General features: G+C 49.0%; 1 protein-coding gene across 3 annotated transcripts in view; it reads left to right on the forward strand.

Moving 5' to 3' along the window:
* The window catches only part of eif4enif1 (eukaryotic translation initiation factor 4E nuclear import factor 1), a 78,838-nt gene that overhangs the window by 46,018 nt on the left and 15,820 nt on the right, over positions 1-17,000 (forward strand). For all 3 annotated transcript variants that reach the window (XM_038793430.1, XM_038793436.1, XM_038793440.1), the window contains 2 exons: positions 8,782-8,872; positions 11,411-11,537. In XM_038793430.1, coding sequence (XP_038649358.1) covers positions 8,782-8,872; positions 11,411-11,537 — 218 coding nt within the window. The remainder of the gene's footprint in view (positions 1-8,781; positions 8,873-11,410; positions 11,538-17,000) is intronic.

A 17,000-nucleotide genomic window follows, 5' to 3' on the forward strand; every position in this document is an offset into this window, starting at 1 on the left:
CCTACTCTTGCCTGTCTACCAAACCTCCATCCATTCCAGTATATTAACTCCCAACTCCATCAGCCTGTAGCTTGTGTATTAACCTTGCATGTGGGAAAAAAAGCATTAAAAGTAGGAGCAGACCACTCGGCCCTTCAAGCCTGCCCTGCCATTCAATAACTTAATGTGCTGATTTCGCTGCAACCACCTGCTTCTCTCTCCCTTCCACCCCCACCAGAGAAACATCCCCAACAACATTCACCATGTCGAGACCCTTTCAAGATGTGTTTCAGTCAAGCCGCCTCTTACACTCTCTCTAAACTCCAGGTTGAGCCTGTCCAACCTTTTTTCCCCATTCCTATTATTAGTCTAGTAAACCTTCTCTGAACTGCCTCATTCATTTACATGCTTAAATGAAGGGACCAATACTGTACACAGTAGTTCTGATGCAGTCTAACCAATTCCCTGTACAACTGAAGCATTATTGCCTACTTTTCAATTTTTCTCATAATAAATAACATTCTAACTGTCCAAATAACTGCTGTATCTGCATGCATCAACCCTTTTTTGATTTATGCACCAGGACACGGGTTATTCTGAATCTATGTTCCAATCTCAATTTTAGATCATCTGCTTCTGTCTGTTCTTCCAAAATGGGCAGATGTATATTTTCCCATATTATATTCCATTTGCCAGATCTTTGCCCACTGAGGTATTCACAAATGGGTTGCAGTTCCTTTTTTAAATAGATTTAGAGTGCCCAATTTTAAGGGGCAATTTAATGTGCCCAATCTGCCTAACCTACACATCTTTGGGCTGTGGGGGTGAATCCCATGCAGACACAGGGAGAATGTGCAAACTCCACATGGACCGTGACCCAGGGCTGGGATTTGAACCCATGTCCTCGGTGCGTAGGCTGCAGCATTAATCACTCTGCCACATGTCTCCCAAGCAAGTTCCTTGATATGATTTTGAAGTCTCCAAATTTTGGTGTCTCACTTATTTAAATGATTAATGGCAACTTGTTCATTTGTGCACAAGTGGTTTTTCTCAGGCAACCAAAATTGTTTTACACTGACTTGATCAGAATTGCATTGTCTGACTGTTTCAAATGTTCCTCTCGAAAGGGAATGTAATGAACAGTTGAAAGGGAAAAGTCTGCAAAGGCTAATGGGGGCCTGTGATTAATTGGGTAGTTCTTTTAAAGAACAGCCTCTTGGGCAAGATGAGTCCAATATCCTCTGTTCAAGTGGTCCATTTACTCCTGTTTCAGAGGTACATGTCAACTTTCGCTCAGTTAGCAGCATCCTTGGATTTTAGAAGGTTTTTCAGTTCCAAGTCCTACTCTAGACCGAGTACAAATATTTATGGTGGATCTTCATGCATTACCAAGTGCTACACTGATTAACACTTAAGACAAAAGAGGCACCTCCAGCAAAGGTCCTATCTGTCCTTGGGTGGACTGTACCAGTATTTTGAAGAGTTGGGGAATGGGGTGTGTTTGTTAATTACCTACCAAATTTCCTGTATGAATTTTTTTTTAAACCAACGTACAAATACAGATGTAAACATAATTCGGTGCCTAACCCCCCCCCACCAACCAACAACTATACCCCATCAACTTGGCCTATACACACACTCCCCAAGTTCCTCCATCTCTCCTTACTGTACCTGCCTAAACTAAGCTAACTCTCCCTTACACACCCCCCCCCCCCCAGTTTAGTTTTCCTCAAAAGTCAATAAATGGCTGCCACCTCCAAATGAATCCAAACACTGATCCCCTTAGGGCGAACTTTATTTTCTCAAGCCTGAGAAACCCAGCCATGTCGCTAACCCATATATTCCTGATTTCAGGGGCTCCGAGTCCCTCCACGCCAATAAGATCTGTCTCCAGGCGACCAAGGAAGCAAAGGCCAAAACATCAGCCACTCTTGCCCCCTGGACACCCGGGTCTTCCAACACTCCAAACATCGCCACCTCTGGACTTGGTGCCACCCTCGCTTTTAGCACCGTGGACATGACATCCTTCCAGAATCCCCGAAGCTTCAGACATGCCCAAACCATGTAGACATGATTTGTGTGCCCTCCTGCACACATCTACTTCAAAAAACATGCCATCTGGGCCACTGTTGTGTGCCCAGTGAACCATCTTGACTTGTATCAGGCTGAGCCTAGCACATGAGGATGTGTTGACTCTGCTCAGAGCATCCTCCACACAGACCCGCCTCTAACTCCTTTCCGAACTCATCCTTTCGGAACTTATCCTCCCTTTTACGCTTTAACTCCCCTACCTGGATTCCCTCATACTCCATAGGTTCTTGTAGATTTCCGATTCTCTCTTTCTGAAGGTCGAAACCTGCCTTTGCACAAAAGTCCTCACCTGCAGATAACTAACCCCGTTCCCTCCCAGCAGTTCAAATTCCTTCTCCAGATCTTCCAAACAAGGAAAGCTCCCATCAGTAACCAGATCTCCCAGCCTCAATACCTACTCTGTGCCACCTCCATAACCTCCCTGGGACAAACCGGTGATTACCACAAATTGGAGCCCACACCGATGCTCCCTCCACTCCATATGTTTCTGCCACTGCCCCAGACTCTGAGCCGCCACTGCCATTGGCTTGTATAGTCCCAGGCCGTCTAGGCCTCGGGTATTAAAAATAGGGAGACACTGAAACACAAACAGAAATCTCGGGAGAACATCATCTTTACGGACTGTACCCTCCCCGCCAGTGACAATGGGAGAATGTTCCACCTCTGAGAATCCTCCTTCATTTGCTCAACTAATCAGGCTAGATTTAGTTGGTGTAACTGCTTCCATTCCCAAGTATCAAACTCCCTCCCACCACATTAAACGGCAACTCTTCCAGTCTCCCCTCCTGCCCTCTCGCCTGAATCTCTGAAACCTTTTTCCCCCTATTCAATTCATAACCTGAGAACTGGCCAAATTCCCCTAAGATCCGCATAATCTCTCCCATTCTCCCCCACCCCCCGCATTGTTCTGGGTCCTTCTCTCGCTTCAGCGGATCAATGAGAATTTCCTGCATTAATTAAAAAAAAAAAAAAAATTTTATTGGAATTTTTTACAAAAAATATAACAAGTAATAATATACAACTAACTGCCCCAGAACACCCGCAGATCCCCCCCCAAGTCGTAACATCACATGTATCCCACCCCCTCCCCCAACAAGAAAACTTAACCGTAAATCAAAATTAAATAAATAAAATTTAAATAAAATAAACAAACAACATAAGTCATCGCCCCCCCCCCCCCCCGGGTTGCTGCTGCTACTGTCCCAGTACCCTATCGTCGAGAAAGTCGAGGAAAGGTTGCCACCGCCTAAAGAACCCTTGCACCGAACCTCTCGGGGCGAATTTGACCTTCTCTAGCTTAATAAAACCCGCCATGTCATTGATCCAGGTCTCCACGCTTGGGGGCCTCGCATCCTTCCATTGTTGCAGAATCCTTCGCCGGGTTACTAGGGACGCAAAGGCCAGCACACCGGCCTCTTTCGCCTCCTGCACTCCCGGCTCTACCCCAACCCCCAAAGATCGAGTCCCCCATCCTGGATTGACCCTGGATCCCACCACCCTTGACACCGTCCTCGCCACCCCCTTCCAGAACTCCTCCAGTGCCGGGCATGCCCAGAACCTATGGGCATGGTTCGCTGGACTCCCCGAGCACCTGACAAACCTATCTTCACCCCCAAAGAACCTACTCATCCTCGTCCCAGTCATGTGGGCCCCATGCAGTACCTTAAATTGAATGAGGCTAAGCCGCGCACACGAGGAGGAAGAATTAACCCTCTCCAGGGCATCAGCCCATGTCCCGTCTTCGATCTGTTCCCCCTCCCACTTTGTTTTCAGCTCCTCTACTGACGCCTCTTCCACCTCCTGCATAAGCTTGTAGATATCGGATATCTTCCCCTCCCCGACCCAGACCCCCGAAAGCACCCTGTCACTCACCCCCCTCGTGGGGAGCGCAGGGAATCCCTCCACCTGCCATCTAGCAAATGCCTTTACCTGCAGATACCTGGACATGTTTCCCGGGGGAAGCCCAAATTTCTCCTCCAACTCCCCCAGGCTCGCAAACCTCCCGTCGATAAACAGGTCCCTCAGCTGTCTAATGCCCGCTCTGTACCATCCCTGAAATCCCCCATCCATGTTCCCCGGGACGAACCTCCATCGAGCCCCCCACTTCTCCCCTATGTCGCCTCCACTGCCCCCAAATCTTGAGGGTAGCCGCCACCACCGGACTCGTGGTATACCTCGTGGGAGGGAGCGGCCACAGCGCCGTTACCAAGGCCCCCAGGCTTGTATCCCCACAGGACGCTCTCCATCCGTTTCCAAGCTGCCCCCTCCCCCTCCATCACCCACTTGTGCACCATCGACACATTGGCCGCCCAGTAGTACCCCGAGAGGTTGGGCAACAGTGAAGAGTTTGAGGGGGGAGTCGTCCCCCCCCCCATATCTTTACCCCGCTCCGAGAAGACCCTCTTCACCCTCTGGGTGCCATGTGCCCAAACAAATCCCATGATGCTGCTGGTTACCCTTTTAAAGAAGGCCCTAGGGATAAAGATGGGCAAGCACTGGAAGAGTAACAAGAACCTCGGGAGAACCGTCATTTTGACGGATTGCACTCTGCCCGCCAGCGATAGCGGCACCATGTCCCACCTTTTAAATTCCTCCTCCATCTGTTCCACTAGTCTGGTGAAGTTAAGCTTATGGAGAGTCCCCCAACTCCTGGCCACCTGCACAAACAGGTACCTGAAACTCATTCCCTCCTCTTGATCTCCCGGGTGCACTACAAATACCTCGCTCTTTCCTAAATTTAGCTTATAGCCCGAAAAGCCCCCAAATTCCGCAAACAGCTCCATCACCCCTGGCATTCCCCCCTCTGGGTCCGTCACATATAACAGCAGGTCGTCCGCATACAACGATACCCGGTGCTCCTCCCCACCCCGCACCAGACCCCTCCATCTCCCTGACTTCCTCAACGCCATACCCAGCAGTTCAATCGCCAGTGCAAAGAGCAGGGGGGACAGGGGGCACCCCTGCTTGGTCCCATGATAGAGCCTAAAGTACTCCGATCTCCTTCCATTTGTGACTACACTCGCCATCGGAGTCGCGTAAAGCAGCCTCACCCATTTAATGAATCCCTCCCCAAATCCAAACCTCTCCAGCACCTCCCACGGGTACCCCCACTCAACTCTATCAAACGCTTTCTCTGCATCCAGCGCCACCACTATCTCCGCCTCCCCCTCCACTGCCGGCATCATAACATTGAGCAGTCTCCGCACATTCGCGTTGAGCTGCCGCCCCTTTACAAATCCTGTCTGATCTTCGTGAATCATCTCTGGCACACAATCCTCTATCCTGGTAGCCAGGATCTTCGCCAGCAACTTAGCGTCTACGTTAAGGAGCGAGATAGGCCTATATGATCCACACTGCAAGGGGTCCTTATCCCGCTTTAGGATCAAAGAGATCAGTGCCCGCGACATCGTCGGGGGCAAAGCCCCCCTCCCATGCCTCATTGAAGGTTTGCACCAGCAGGGGACCCACCAGGTCCGCATACCTTTTGTAAAACTCCGCCGGGAACCCGTCCGGCCCTGGGGCCTTGCCTGACTGCATTTGTCCGATTTCCCCCTGACCTAGCTCCTCCAACTCTATCGGTGCCCCCAGCCCCTCTACCAGCCTCTCTTGAACCCTTGGGAAACATAGCCTGTCCATGAAGCTCTCCATCCCCTCTCTCCCCCTCGGAGGTTCCGACCGGTACAGTTCCTCGTAAAAGTCCCTAAAGACCCTGTTTACTTCCGTCCCCTTCTGCACTACATTTCCACCCCCATCCTTCACTCCACCAATTTCCCTAGCTGCATCTCGCCTACGGAGCTGATGCGCCAACATCCTGCTCGCCTTCTCTCCATACTCTTATACCGCGCCCTGCACCCTCCCTCCACTGTGTCTCCGCCTTTCTGGTGGTCAACAAGTCAAATTTGGCCTGCAAACTGTGCGTTCTCCCAGCAACCCTTCCTCTGGTGCCTCCGCATATCTCCTGTCCACATCCAGGAGCTCTCCCACCAGTCTCTCCTCTCCTTCCTCTCCCTCCTTTCCCTGTGGGCCCGGATGGAGATCAGCTCCCCCCGGATCACTGCTTTCAGAGCTCCCAGACCATCCCCACCCGGACCTCCCCCGTATCATTGGTATCCAGATACCCCTCAATGCTTCTCCGAACCCTCTTACACACCACATCCGCCAGCATCCCCACATCCAGGCGCCAGAGCGGGTGCTGGTCCCACGCCTCTCCCATCTCCAGATCAACCCATTGCGGGGCATGGTCCGAAATCGCTATCGCCGAGGACTCGGCATCCTGCACCCTCGGAATCAATCCCCTGCTTAGGACAAAAAAGTCTATCTGGGAATAAACCCTATGGACATGAGAGAAAAAGGAATACTCCCGCACTCTCGGCCTCCCAAACCTCCAGGGATCCACCCCTCCCATCTGGTCCATGTATCCCCTCAGCACTTTGGCCGCCGCCGGTCTCCTACCCGTCCTTGAACTGGACCGGTCCAGTGGGGGATCCAGCACTGTGTTAAAATCTCCCCCCATGATCAGGCCCCCTGCCTCCAGGTCTGGGATGCGGCCCAACAATCGCCTCATGAAGCCAGCATCATCCCAATTCGGGGCATATACGTTCAACAACACCACCGTCTCTCCCTGCAGCCTACCCTTCACCATGATATATCTGCCCTCCTTGTCCAGCACCACCTCAGCCGCCTCAAATGCCACCCTCTTCCCCACCAGAATTGCAACCCCTCGGTTCTTTGCGTCCAATCCTGAATGATAAACCTGCCCCACCCACCCCTTCCTCAGACAAACCTGGTCTGCCACCTTCAGGTGGGTCTCCTGGAGCATAGCCACGTCCGCCTTCAACCTCCTTGGATAGTAAAATACCCTGGTTTCTCTTAACCGGCCCGTTCAGCCCCCTCGCGTTCCAGGTAATTCAGCCGGATCAGAGGGCAACCCGCCCCCCTCCCCCGCCGACCAGCCATAGCTTATCAGATGTTACCCCAGGCCAGCACACCTTCACCCGACCCATTCCCCATGGCGATAACGCCTCCTCCTCCTCCCTCTTCCCCCCTCCCCCCCCCCCCCCCCCCCCCCCCCCCCCCGGGCTAGGACCCCTCCTAGCCGCGACGCACCCTCCATGGTACTTCCGTGAGTCTGCTGACCCCGGCAGCTCACGCCAAACCCTATCCCCTCCCGGCATGGGGTCATCCCCCTCTTGCCACACCTCCTTAGCATTGCTGCAGGGCGGGAAAAAAGACCCGTTGAGGCCCTGCCCCCACCGCCAGCTCCACCCCCCTGCCCCGCAGCGCGGGAACCCAGAGGAAAGCCCGCGCTTTCACAATGCCACACCCCACCCTTCTGACGCAGTTCCCCAAAATCCAGTTTCACCTCAATCCCCAGCCCCGTACAGAAGAGAACATATAAAACACAAACCCCCAACACTCCCCACCTAACCCACAACCATACCCAACAAACAAACCCACCCGTAAACAGAGCAAACAGAAAACCAGCATACATAACACGTATGTCGAAGTTAAAAAAAGTTGAAACAAAACAGCAACAGCGGAAACAACGACGGCCAAAGTATGTCCCCAGACCCTAGTTCGAGTCCAGCTTCTCCACCTGTACAAAGGCCCACGCCTCTTCCGGGGACTTGTAGTGGTGCCGGTCCTTGTATGTCACCCACAGGCGCGCAGGCTGCAGCATTCCAAACCTGACCTGCTTGGCATGAAGCACCGCCTTCGTCCGGTTGAACCCGGCCCGCCGCTTAGCCACCTCCGCACTCCAGTCCTGGTAGATCCTCGCTACCGAATTCTCCATTTACTGCTCCTCTCTTTCTTGGCCCAGCGCAGCGTGCACTCCCGGTCACTGAATCGATGGAACCGCACCAGCACCGCCCTCGGAGGCTCACCTGCCTTGGGCCTCCTGGCCATCACTCTGTGAGCTCCCTCAAGCTCCAGGGGCAAATGGAAGGACCCCGCTCCCATCAACGAGCTCAGCATCGTGGTCACATATGCCGGGAGATCCGACCCTTCCGCCAGGCCCAGGATCCTCTGGTTCTTTCGCCTCGTGAACGTCCAGCTCCTCCAAGCGGTCCTGCCACTTTGAAGTGCCTCGTGCAGCTCCACTTTCCCCACGAGGACCACGGCCTCCTCCTCCCTTTCAACGGCCTGCCGCTGCAACTCCCGAATAGACTCCTGGGCCGCCTGGGTCCCAAGCAGCTTGGTCGTAGTTGCATTCATGGAGTCCAGCAGCTCAGCCTTCAGCTCCGCAAAACCACGCAGGAGAGAGGCCTGTTGCTCCTGCGCCCACTTCTACCAGTCCTCGGGTGTTGTGCCGGCCGCCATTTTGTTTTCCTTCCCCCGTTATTTTTGGGGAGCTGCTGCAGCTTCTTTCTTCGTCCCACTCCGGGTGAGCACCATATAGTGTGGGGCAAGTTCCTCCAGGCACCTTCCCCCACCGGGATGCGTTAAAACAGCGCCGTTTGGGGCCCTCGAAACGACCCAAAAGTCCCTAAATAGCGGGAGCTGCCGAACGTGCGGCTTGGCTCCGCGTAGCCGCAACCGGAACAATTTCCTGCATTAACAGTGACCACTCTTCAGGTACTTGATTATGGAAGGCAACCCAAGTATTGCTTGCCTCCACTTGCATTTTTGGTGGCTTAGTTGTACCTAGACTATAATTTGGGCACCGTCCAGTGTTGGGTCATTCTCTAATGTCATTTATCTTGGTTCTAGGCAGCAACGAATTAGCCGATCACCTGGGCCGATTAATCAACACCGACTTAATGCAGCATCACCATCACAAGCCTCCTCATTTACAAATATGGTAAGAATTTATACCACACCTTGGATGCTCTTCTGAAAGGAATTAGATTAGTTTCCAATAATTTGATCTGAAGTGAAAGGCTATAGACACAAGATTACACTTAGAAATCAACCACAGGAGAAACTTAAAGCATAAGAGTCTCTGTAATGAATGGTGGAAGACACCAGTGGAATGCCAGAGCTCCAGGAGAATCGGGGGGGCAGAGGTGAGTGCACTAAGGAGAAGGTTCTGGGAAAATTGAATGGTCTGAAGGTGGATAAATCACCTGGACCGGATGGACTACACCCCACGGTTCTAAAAAAGATAGCTCAGGAGATTGTGGAGGCATTGGTGATGATCCTTCAGGAATCACTGGAGGCAGGAAGGGCCCCAGAGGACTGGAAAGTGGCTAATGTAATACCGCTGTTAAGAAGGGAGGGAGACTGAAGTCGGGGAAATTATAGGCCAGTTAGCCTGACTTCAGTCATTGGTAAGATTTTAGAGTCCATTATTAAAGATGAGATTGTGGAGTACTTGTAAGTGCATGATAAAATAGGACTGAGTCAGCACGGCTTCGTCAAGGGGAGGTCATGTCTGACAAAGAGTTCTTTGAGGAAGTAACAAGAAAGTTGGACAAAGGAGAACCAGTGGACGTGATTTATTTAGATTTCCAGAAGGCCTTTGACAAGGTGCCGCATAGGAGACTGTTGAATAAGTTAAACGCCCATCGTGTTAAGGGTAAGACCCTGGCATGGATAGAGAATTGGCTGAGTGGCAGAAGGCAGAGGGGATAAAGGGGTCTTTTTAAGGATGGTAGCCAGTGACTAGTGGTGTGCCTTGGTCTGTGCTGGGACCACAACTTTTCACAATATTGTCAGGTGGATGAACCTTTAAGAAATGGATGTTTATCAAATAGCTGCAGTGATATCCGTGTGTGGGTGGAGCTGGGCTCTGGTCTGCTTTTTACTTTTGTTTTGTGCTGAAAGCTGGTTTTGGCTCTGTTTAATTTTATCAGTTGGAGAGCTGTATGTGAACCAAGCAGATGTGTGTATTGATCTTTCTCTCTACAAGCTAAAGAATGTCTTCAGCTCATTGATTTCAAAGTAATATCTGTTTCTGGAGAGAATTTAAACCTGGTGTCTTTGTTAAAAAGTTCTTTGGGCTTATGGATGTTGGGAAAGTTACCAAGGGTTACCGATGGAATATTGTCTTTGAGAAAATATCAGTGTTTGTAGTTGATGAGATGTTTACTGTGTGTTTATAAAGTGTTAACGGAATTCCTAGAATAAATATTATTTTGTTTTAAAAATACAGGTGTGATGCAGAGATCTAAAGTAAAGTGGGCCCTTGTGCTCCCCATAACCAAAATCTATTAAAAGTTGTTGGTCAGGTGAACTCCATGATATACTTTGGAGTTTTCTAAACCCTGGTCCATAATATACATTAATGGTTTGGAAGAAAGAACTGAAGGCACTTTTGCTAAGTTTGCAGATGATACAAAGATCTAGAGGGACAGGTCATATTGAGGAAGCAGGTGGGCTGCAGAAGGACTTGGACAGGCTAGGAGAGTGGGCAAAGAAGTGGCAGATGGAATACAATGTGGAAGTGTGGGGTTATGCACTTTGGCAGGAGAAATGGGGGCACAGACTATTTTCTAAATGGAAAGATGCTTAGGAAATCAGAAGCATAAAGGGACTTGGGAGTCCTTGTTCATGATTCTCAAGGTTAAGGTGCAGGTTCAGTCGGCAGTTAAGAAGGCAAATGCAATGTTAGCATTTATGTTGACAGGGTTAGAATACATGAGCAAGAATGTACTTTACGGCTCTGGTCAGGCCCCATTTGGAGTATTGTAAGAAGTTTTGGGCCCTGTATGTGCTGACCTTGGAAAGGGTCCGGAAGAGGTTCGCAAGAATGATCCCTGGAATGAAGAGCTTGTCGTATGAGAAACTGTTGAGGACTCTGGGTCTGTACTCGTTGCAAGTTTAGAAGGATGAGGGTGATCTTATTGAAACTTACTGCGAGGCCTGGATACCTGGATAGGGTGGAGATGGAGAGGATGCTTCCCCTTGTAGGAGAAACTAGAACCAGAGGACGCCATCTCAGACTGAAAGGACTATTCTTTTAAAGCAGAGATGAGGAGGAATTTCTTCAGCCAGAGGGTGGTGAATCTGTGGAACTCTTTGCCGCAGAAGGCTGTGGAGACCAAATCACGAGTTTCTTTAAGACCGAGATAGATAGGTCCTTGATTGATAAGGGGTTATGGGGAGAACGCAGGAGAATGAGGATGAGAAAAATATCAGCAATGATTGAATGGTGGAGCAGACTCGCGGAGCAGACTCGATGGGCCGAGTGGCCTAATTCTGCTCCTATGTCTTATGGTCTTGTAAATGCCACACAAATAGGTTGGGGAAGAGAAATCACTTGTAATACAGGATGATGGGATTGGAATTACTCCTAGAAGATGATCGCAACACATTAACTGTGCCAAATAGTCAGTGGGTGTAATTCAATTCCTCCATGTTATATTCCTAATTTTATTTCTCTCTTTTTCCAATTAAGCTTTCTCCATCATTCACCCCTACCTCAGTAATCCGGAAGATGTTTGAAAGCAAAGACAAGGGCAAGGATGGGAAGGAGAATCATCCTGCGAAAGACTGTACAGAGGGTGGACACATTCTGATAGAAGGTATTCTATGGCACCAATGCATTCATTTATTTCCAGTGAATATGTCCATTGCCACCGGGGAGCAGACAGATAAGTGTGTAGGCTCTAGTTGATGTTTGTTGAAAGTATCCTGTCTTTGTAAGTCACTGTGCTTGTGCCCCTCACTTAACCCATATCAGAAATAAAATTCAAATCTTAGTGAACGTAATTGTTTGGGGAGAAAATTTGCCATCCTTACCCAGTTTGGCTTGCATTAAATTCCATTGATCAGTGAGGCAGAGGCTTATGAAAATAGCTCATTAACTTGCAATAAAGATCGAGGATCTTTAATGCAATCAACCCTCATTTTTTTTCTTAAATTTAGAGTACCCAATAATTTTTTTCCAATTAAAGGGCAATTTAGCGTGGCCAATCCACCTAACCGACACACCTTTTTGGTTCGGGGGGGTGAAACCCATGTAGACACTGAAGAGAATGTCTGTGTGGAGTTGCACAGTGACCCGGGGCAGTAATCGAACCCGGGTCCTCTGCTCCGTAGGCAGAAGTGCTAGCCACTGTGCCACCCTAAAATCAACCATTGTTAACCAAGGAAGTGAAGGATAGTTTTAAACTGAAAGGAAAAAACATGTGGCAAAAAATAGTAGTGGTAAACCAGTAGATTGGGAGTTATAAAAATCAAAAAAAGAGGGAGAAGATGAGGACAAGCTGGCGGCGCAGTGGTCAACACTGCTGCTTTGCGCAGCCGAGGTCCCAGGTTCAATCTTGGCTCTGGGTCACTGTCGTGTGGAGTTTGCACATTCTCTGTGTTTGCGTGGGTTTCGTCCCCACAACCCAAAGAGGTGATGGGTAGGTGGATTGACCATGCTGAATTGTCCCTTAATTGGGAAAAATGAATTGGGTGCTCTAAATTTATTTTTAAAAAGAGTAAACCAGCAAGTAATATAAAAGCAGACAGTAAGAGAATCTTTAAATATACAAAAAGTAAGAGAGTGGCTGAAGTGAACACAGGCCCCTTAAAGAATGATATTGGGGAAATGGCAAGGGGTGTTAAAAAAAAAAAAATACTTTGCGTCACTGTGGAGGACACTAATAACATTCCAAAAACACAAATCAAGGGGCAAAAGGGTGGGGTGGGAGGAAATAAATACAATAACTATCACTAGAGGAAAAGTATTAGGGAAACTAATGGGTCTAAAAGGCTGATTAGTCCCCTGGACAATGATGGGTTGCATCACATGATAAAAAGAAGTAACTATATAGTCGATGCAGCGGTGGTGATCTTCCAAGAATCATTAAATTCTAGAAAGGTCTCTGGATTGGATAACTGTCAGTGTAACATGCTTATTCAAAATCGGAGCAAGACAAAAACAGGTAACTAGACCAGTTGGCTTAACATCTGTCATTGGGAAAATATTAGAAAGGATGTAATAACAAGAGCATTTCGAAATAATATATTATATAATCAAGCTGAGTTAGCATGGCTTCATGAAAGGGAAATCATGCCTGACAAATACATTTGAATTCTTTTGAGTGGTAAAGAGCACAATAAATAAAGGAGGACCAGCAGATGTAATGCTTGGAATTCTAAAAAGTGTTTGATAAGGCACCACACACAGGCTACTTAAGATAAAAGCATGTGGTATTGGGGGTAGTATGGAGAGAGGATTAGAAAGAGTTGGGATAAAGGGACATTTTCAGGATGGAAACCTGTAACTAGTAGAGTGCCACAGAGATCTGTGCTGGGGCTGCAATTATTTCTTTTATACTAATGGCTTGTATGAGGGAAGTGAATGTACTATTGCCAAGTTGGAAGATGATGAAAAAGTAAGTGCGAAGTTAAGTAGTAATGAGGATGACAAAGTCTACAGAGACATTGACAGGTGGGAGAGTCCCAGACCAGCAAGGCATAATCCCTCTGTCACTGGCAGGTCGGTACAGGCGGTTAAAATGAATGTGTTGCTGCGATTTCTGTTTATTTTTCAATGCCTACCGATTTCCCTGCCAAAGGCTTTTTTCAGGGAGATTGAGGGAAAGATTACCTCGTTCATTTGGGGAGGGACGGTGGCCAGAGTGAGAAAGGTGCTACTACAGAGGGGAAGGCAGGCAGGGGGTTTGCGTCTCCTGAACCTGATGTACTACTACTGGGCAGTGGAGAAGGTGCGGAGCTGGGTCAGAGGGGTTGATTCCCAGTGGGTCAGAATGGAGGAGAGTTTATGCAGGGGGTTTAGACTGAAAGCACTAGCAACAGTGCCGCTCCCAATAGCTCCAGGGAAATACTCTGAGTCCGGTAATAATAGCTTCGTTGAAAATCTGGAGGCAGTTTCACCAACACTTCGGGTTGGGGGCAGGGTCAAGGGAAATGCTGATTCGGGGGAACCACAGATTTGAGCCAGGGAAGTGGGATGGAAGTTTTCGGAAATGGGGAAAAAAGGGGATTAAGACACTAAAAGATTTATTTCTTGGGGGTCGGTTTGCAGGATTGGGGAAGCTGGAAGCGAAATATGGGCTGGAGCAGGGAGAAATGTTTAGTTACATGCAGGTTCGGGATTTTGCCAGGAAGGAGATACCGAGCTTCCTGGAGGGACTGGCCTCCACGTTGCTGGAGGAGGTGCTGACGGCAAGGGGAATGGAGAAGGGGGCAGTGTCAGCGGTGTACGGAGCTATTTTGGAAGAGGATAAGGCACCACTGGAGGGGATTAAAGCAAAGTGGGAGGAAGAGCTGGGAGAGGTTATAGAGGAGGAGGCCTGGTGTGAGGTGCTCTGGAGAGTAAATGCCTCCACCTCCTGTGCGAGGTTCGGACTGATACAGTTGAAGGTGGTATATGGAGCACACCTCACGAGGGTGCGGATGAGCCGATTCTTTGAAGAAGTAGAAGATGTGTGTGAGCGTTGCCCCGGGGGGGGGGTGCTAATCATGTTCATATGTCATATGTTTTGGTCCTGTCCAAAGCTAGAGGAGTACTGAAGGAGGTTTTTGGGGTAATTTCCAAGGTGAAACTGGACCCGGGTCCCCTGGAGGCCATATTCAGGGTGTCGGACCAGCCAGGGTTGGAAACGGGTGCAGAGGCAGATATTGTAGCCTTCGTCTTGTTGATTACCCGAAGGCAGATCCTGCTGGGATGGAGAGCAGCCTCTCCACCCTGTGCCCTGATGTGGCGGGGGAAGAGGGGGGGGGGGGGGGGGGGGGGGGGACCTGTTGGAATACTTGACCCTTGAGAAGGTTAAGTTTGAACTGAGGGGAAGCTCAGAGCGGTTCTACAAGTCATGGGCATTATTTATTATGCACTTTCAAGAACTGGATGAAATCGAACATTAGTTTGGGGGGGGGGGGGGGGGGGTGTACATTAAGGATGACTATGGGTAATCCGATTCCTTTTTGCTTATTTATGTAAACATGCGGCCTGATGTTTGGGGGTTGGTGGGAGGATGGAATCGTTGTTAATGTTATGGGGATTGACATATTTGTTGCTGATTATTGTTTATTGTTGGTGGGTGTAAATTCAGGAGAAAATGTGAAAAAGGAGAATAAAAATATATATTTTTTTTAAAAACAACAGAGCCACCTCCGAACGCCCCGTCCAGCCCCCCCCGGAGCACACCTGTGAGTATCACCGATCGGTGACCATACCGACGCCCTTTCAGTCTCCATTGCCCCCACACTCGGGGCTGCCATTACCACTGGACTTGTGGAGTGATGAGCAGGCGAGAACGGCAGTGGTGCCATTAAGAGCCTTCGGACTCGTGCCCTTGCAAGATGCTGCCTCCACTCGCTCCCATACCGATCACTCCCCCACTACCCATTTCCTAATCATCGAAATATTGGCTGCCCTGTAATAGTTAATAAAGTTCAGAAGGCTCACCGCACCCTGCTGAAGAAGAACCTTCTTCACACTTAGGGCTTTCCTGGCCCATATAAAACCTGAGATCGCCGCATTCATCTTCCTAAAAAATGCCTTGGGTATGAAGATTGGGAGACACAAACAGCAATTTCGGGAGGACTGTCATCTTCACAGTCTGCCCAAATTTTGTTTATGAAGCTGACCCCAGACCCTTGCCACTTGAATCCCCAGGTACCTTAAACTCCTTCCCACCACTTTAAACAGCATCTCCCTCAGTCTCCTCTCCTGCCCCCTTGCCTGGATTGCAGAAACCTCACTCTTGCCAATATTCAGTTTGTAACCTGAGAACCAGAAAAAATCCTCCAGTAATCCCATAATTCCTGCAATTTCTCCCAATGGGTCTGTTATATAAAGAAGTAAATCATCTGCATAGAGCGAGACCCTATGTCCCCCCCCCCCCCCCCCCCCCCCCCCCCCCCCCCCCCCCTCCCCCTCCTCGCTATCCCCGCCAAATGTTCGATGCCCTCAGCGCCATTGCCAAAGGCTCTATGACCAGGGCAAACAGTAGTGGGGAGAGTGGACACCCCTGCCTTGTCCCCTGCACAGATTAAAATACTCTGATCGAATCCAGTTGGACCTTACACTAAAACTTTGCCTTCATGTTCTACATTCCTCCAGTGAAGGGAAACAATGTCTGTCAAGCCCCTTTGGAATCTGATGCTTCAATGAGATTTCCCCTTATTCTTCTAAACTGCAGAGAATCTGGCCCATTTTATTTGGCCACTCGCATCCTGAATCAAGTGAGCCTTCACACTACTCCAGCTGAGGTTTCACCATACAATTGTAGCTAAATTTGTTTATTCTTGGACTCCAACTCCATTTCAATAAAGGACAGCTATCTATTGCCTTCCTTCCTAACTGTTTGTTGCACCTGTATTCCTTGTATCCCCAGATACAAATCTCTGAATCTCAAGTCTTGCACCAACTTTCTATTATTTTCAAAGGGGCTTTTCACAGTAGCTTCATTGAAGCCTACTCGTGACGATAAGCGATTTTCTTTTCATTTTCAATTAAATAACCTTTTACTTCCCAGTATCAAAGCAATAACTATAAATAGTTGCGGCTCCAACACTTATCCTCAGAGTTTTCCTGTCCATGGATGCTTAAGGGATGTGAGATTATTTTGCTATTTGAAAGAGATGATTATTAATGTTTTGGTCACTCCATGAAAACTGTCAAACATCAAGGGCACAGGATACCAATTCAGCACATCAGTTCATGCTGTTTGTTGTTCTTGTCCCTTCGCCCCTACAAATTGTAACCATTTGAATCCACTTCCACTATCCCCATCGGTAGCACGTTACAGGTCATTACTGCTCACTGTATGACAGTTCATTCTTAAATCTGTGTTCTTGAGTCCATCAGTTAATTGGAACAGGTCTTCATTATCTCCAGGGAGAACAACCCCAACCTCCAAACAAATACTAGTTAATTTCTCTTCTCTCTCTCTCTCTCTCTCTCTCTCTCTCTCTCTCTCTCTCTCTCTCTCTCTCTCTCTCTCTCTCTCTCTCTCTCTCTCTCTCTCTCTCTTTCCCCCCCACCTCCCCATAAGCAAGTTTCTATAAATATCTTCACCTTCCCAAGG

Source organism: Scyliorhinus canicula, chromosome 1 (assembly GCF_902713615.1).
Source record: "Scyliorhinus canicula chromosome 1, sScyCan1.1, whole genome shotgun sequence".
Taxonomy (NCBI): Eukaryota; Metazoa; Chordata; class Chondrichthyes; order Carcharhiniformes; family Scyliorhinidae; genus Scyliorhinus; species Scyliorhinus canicula.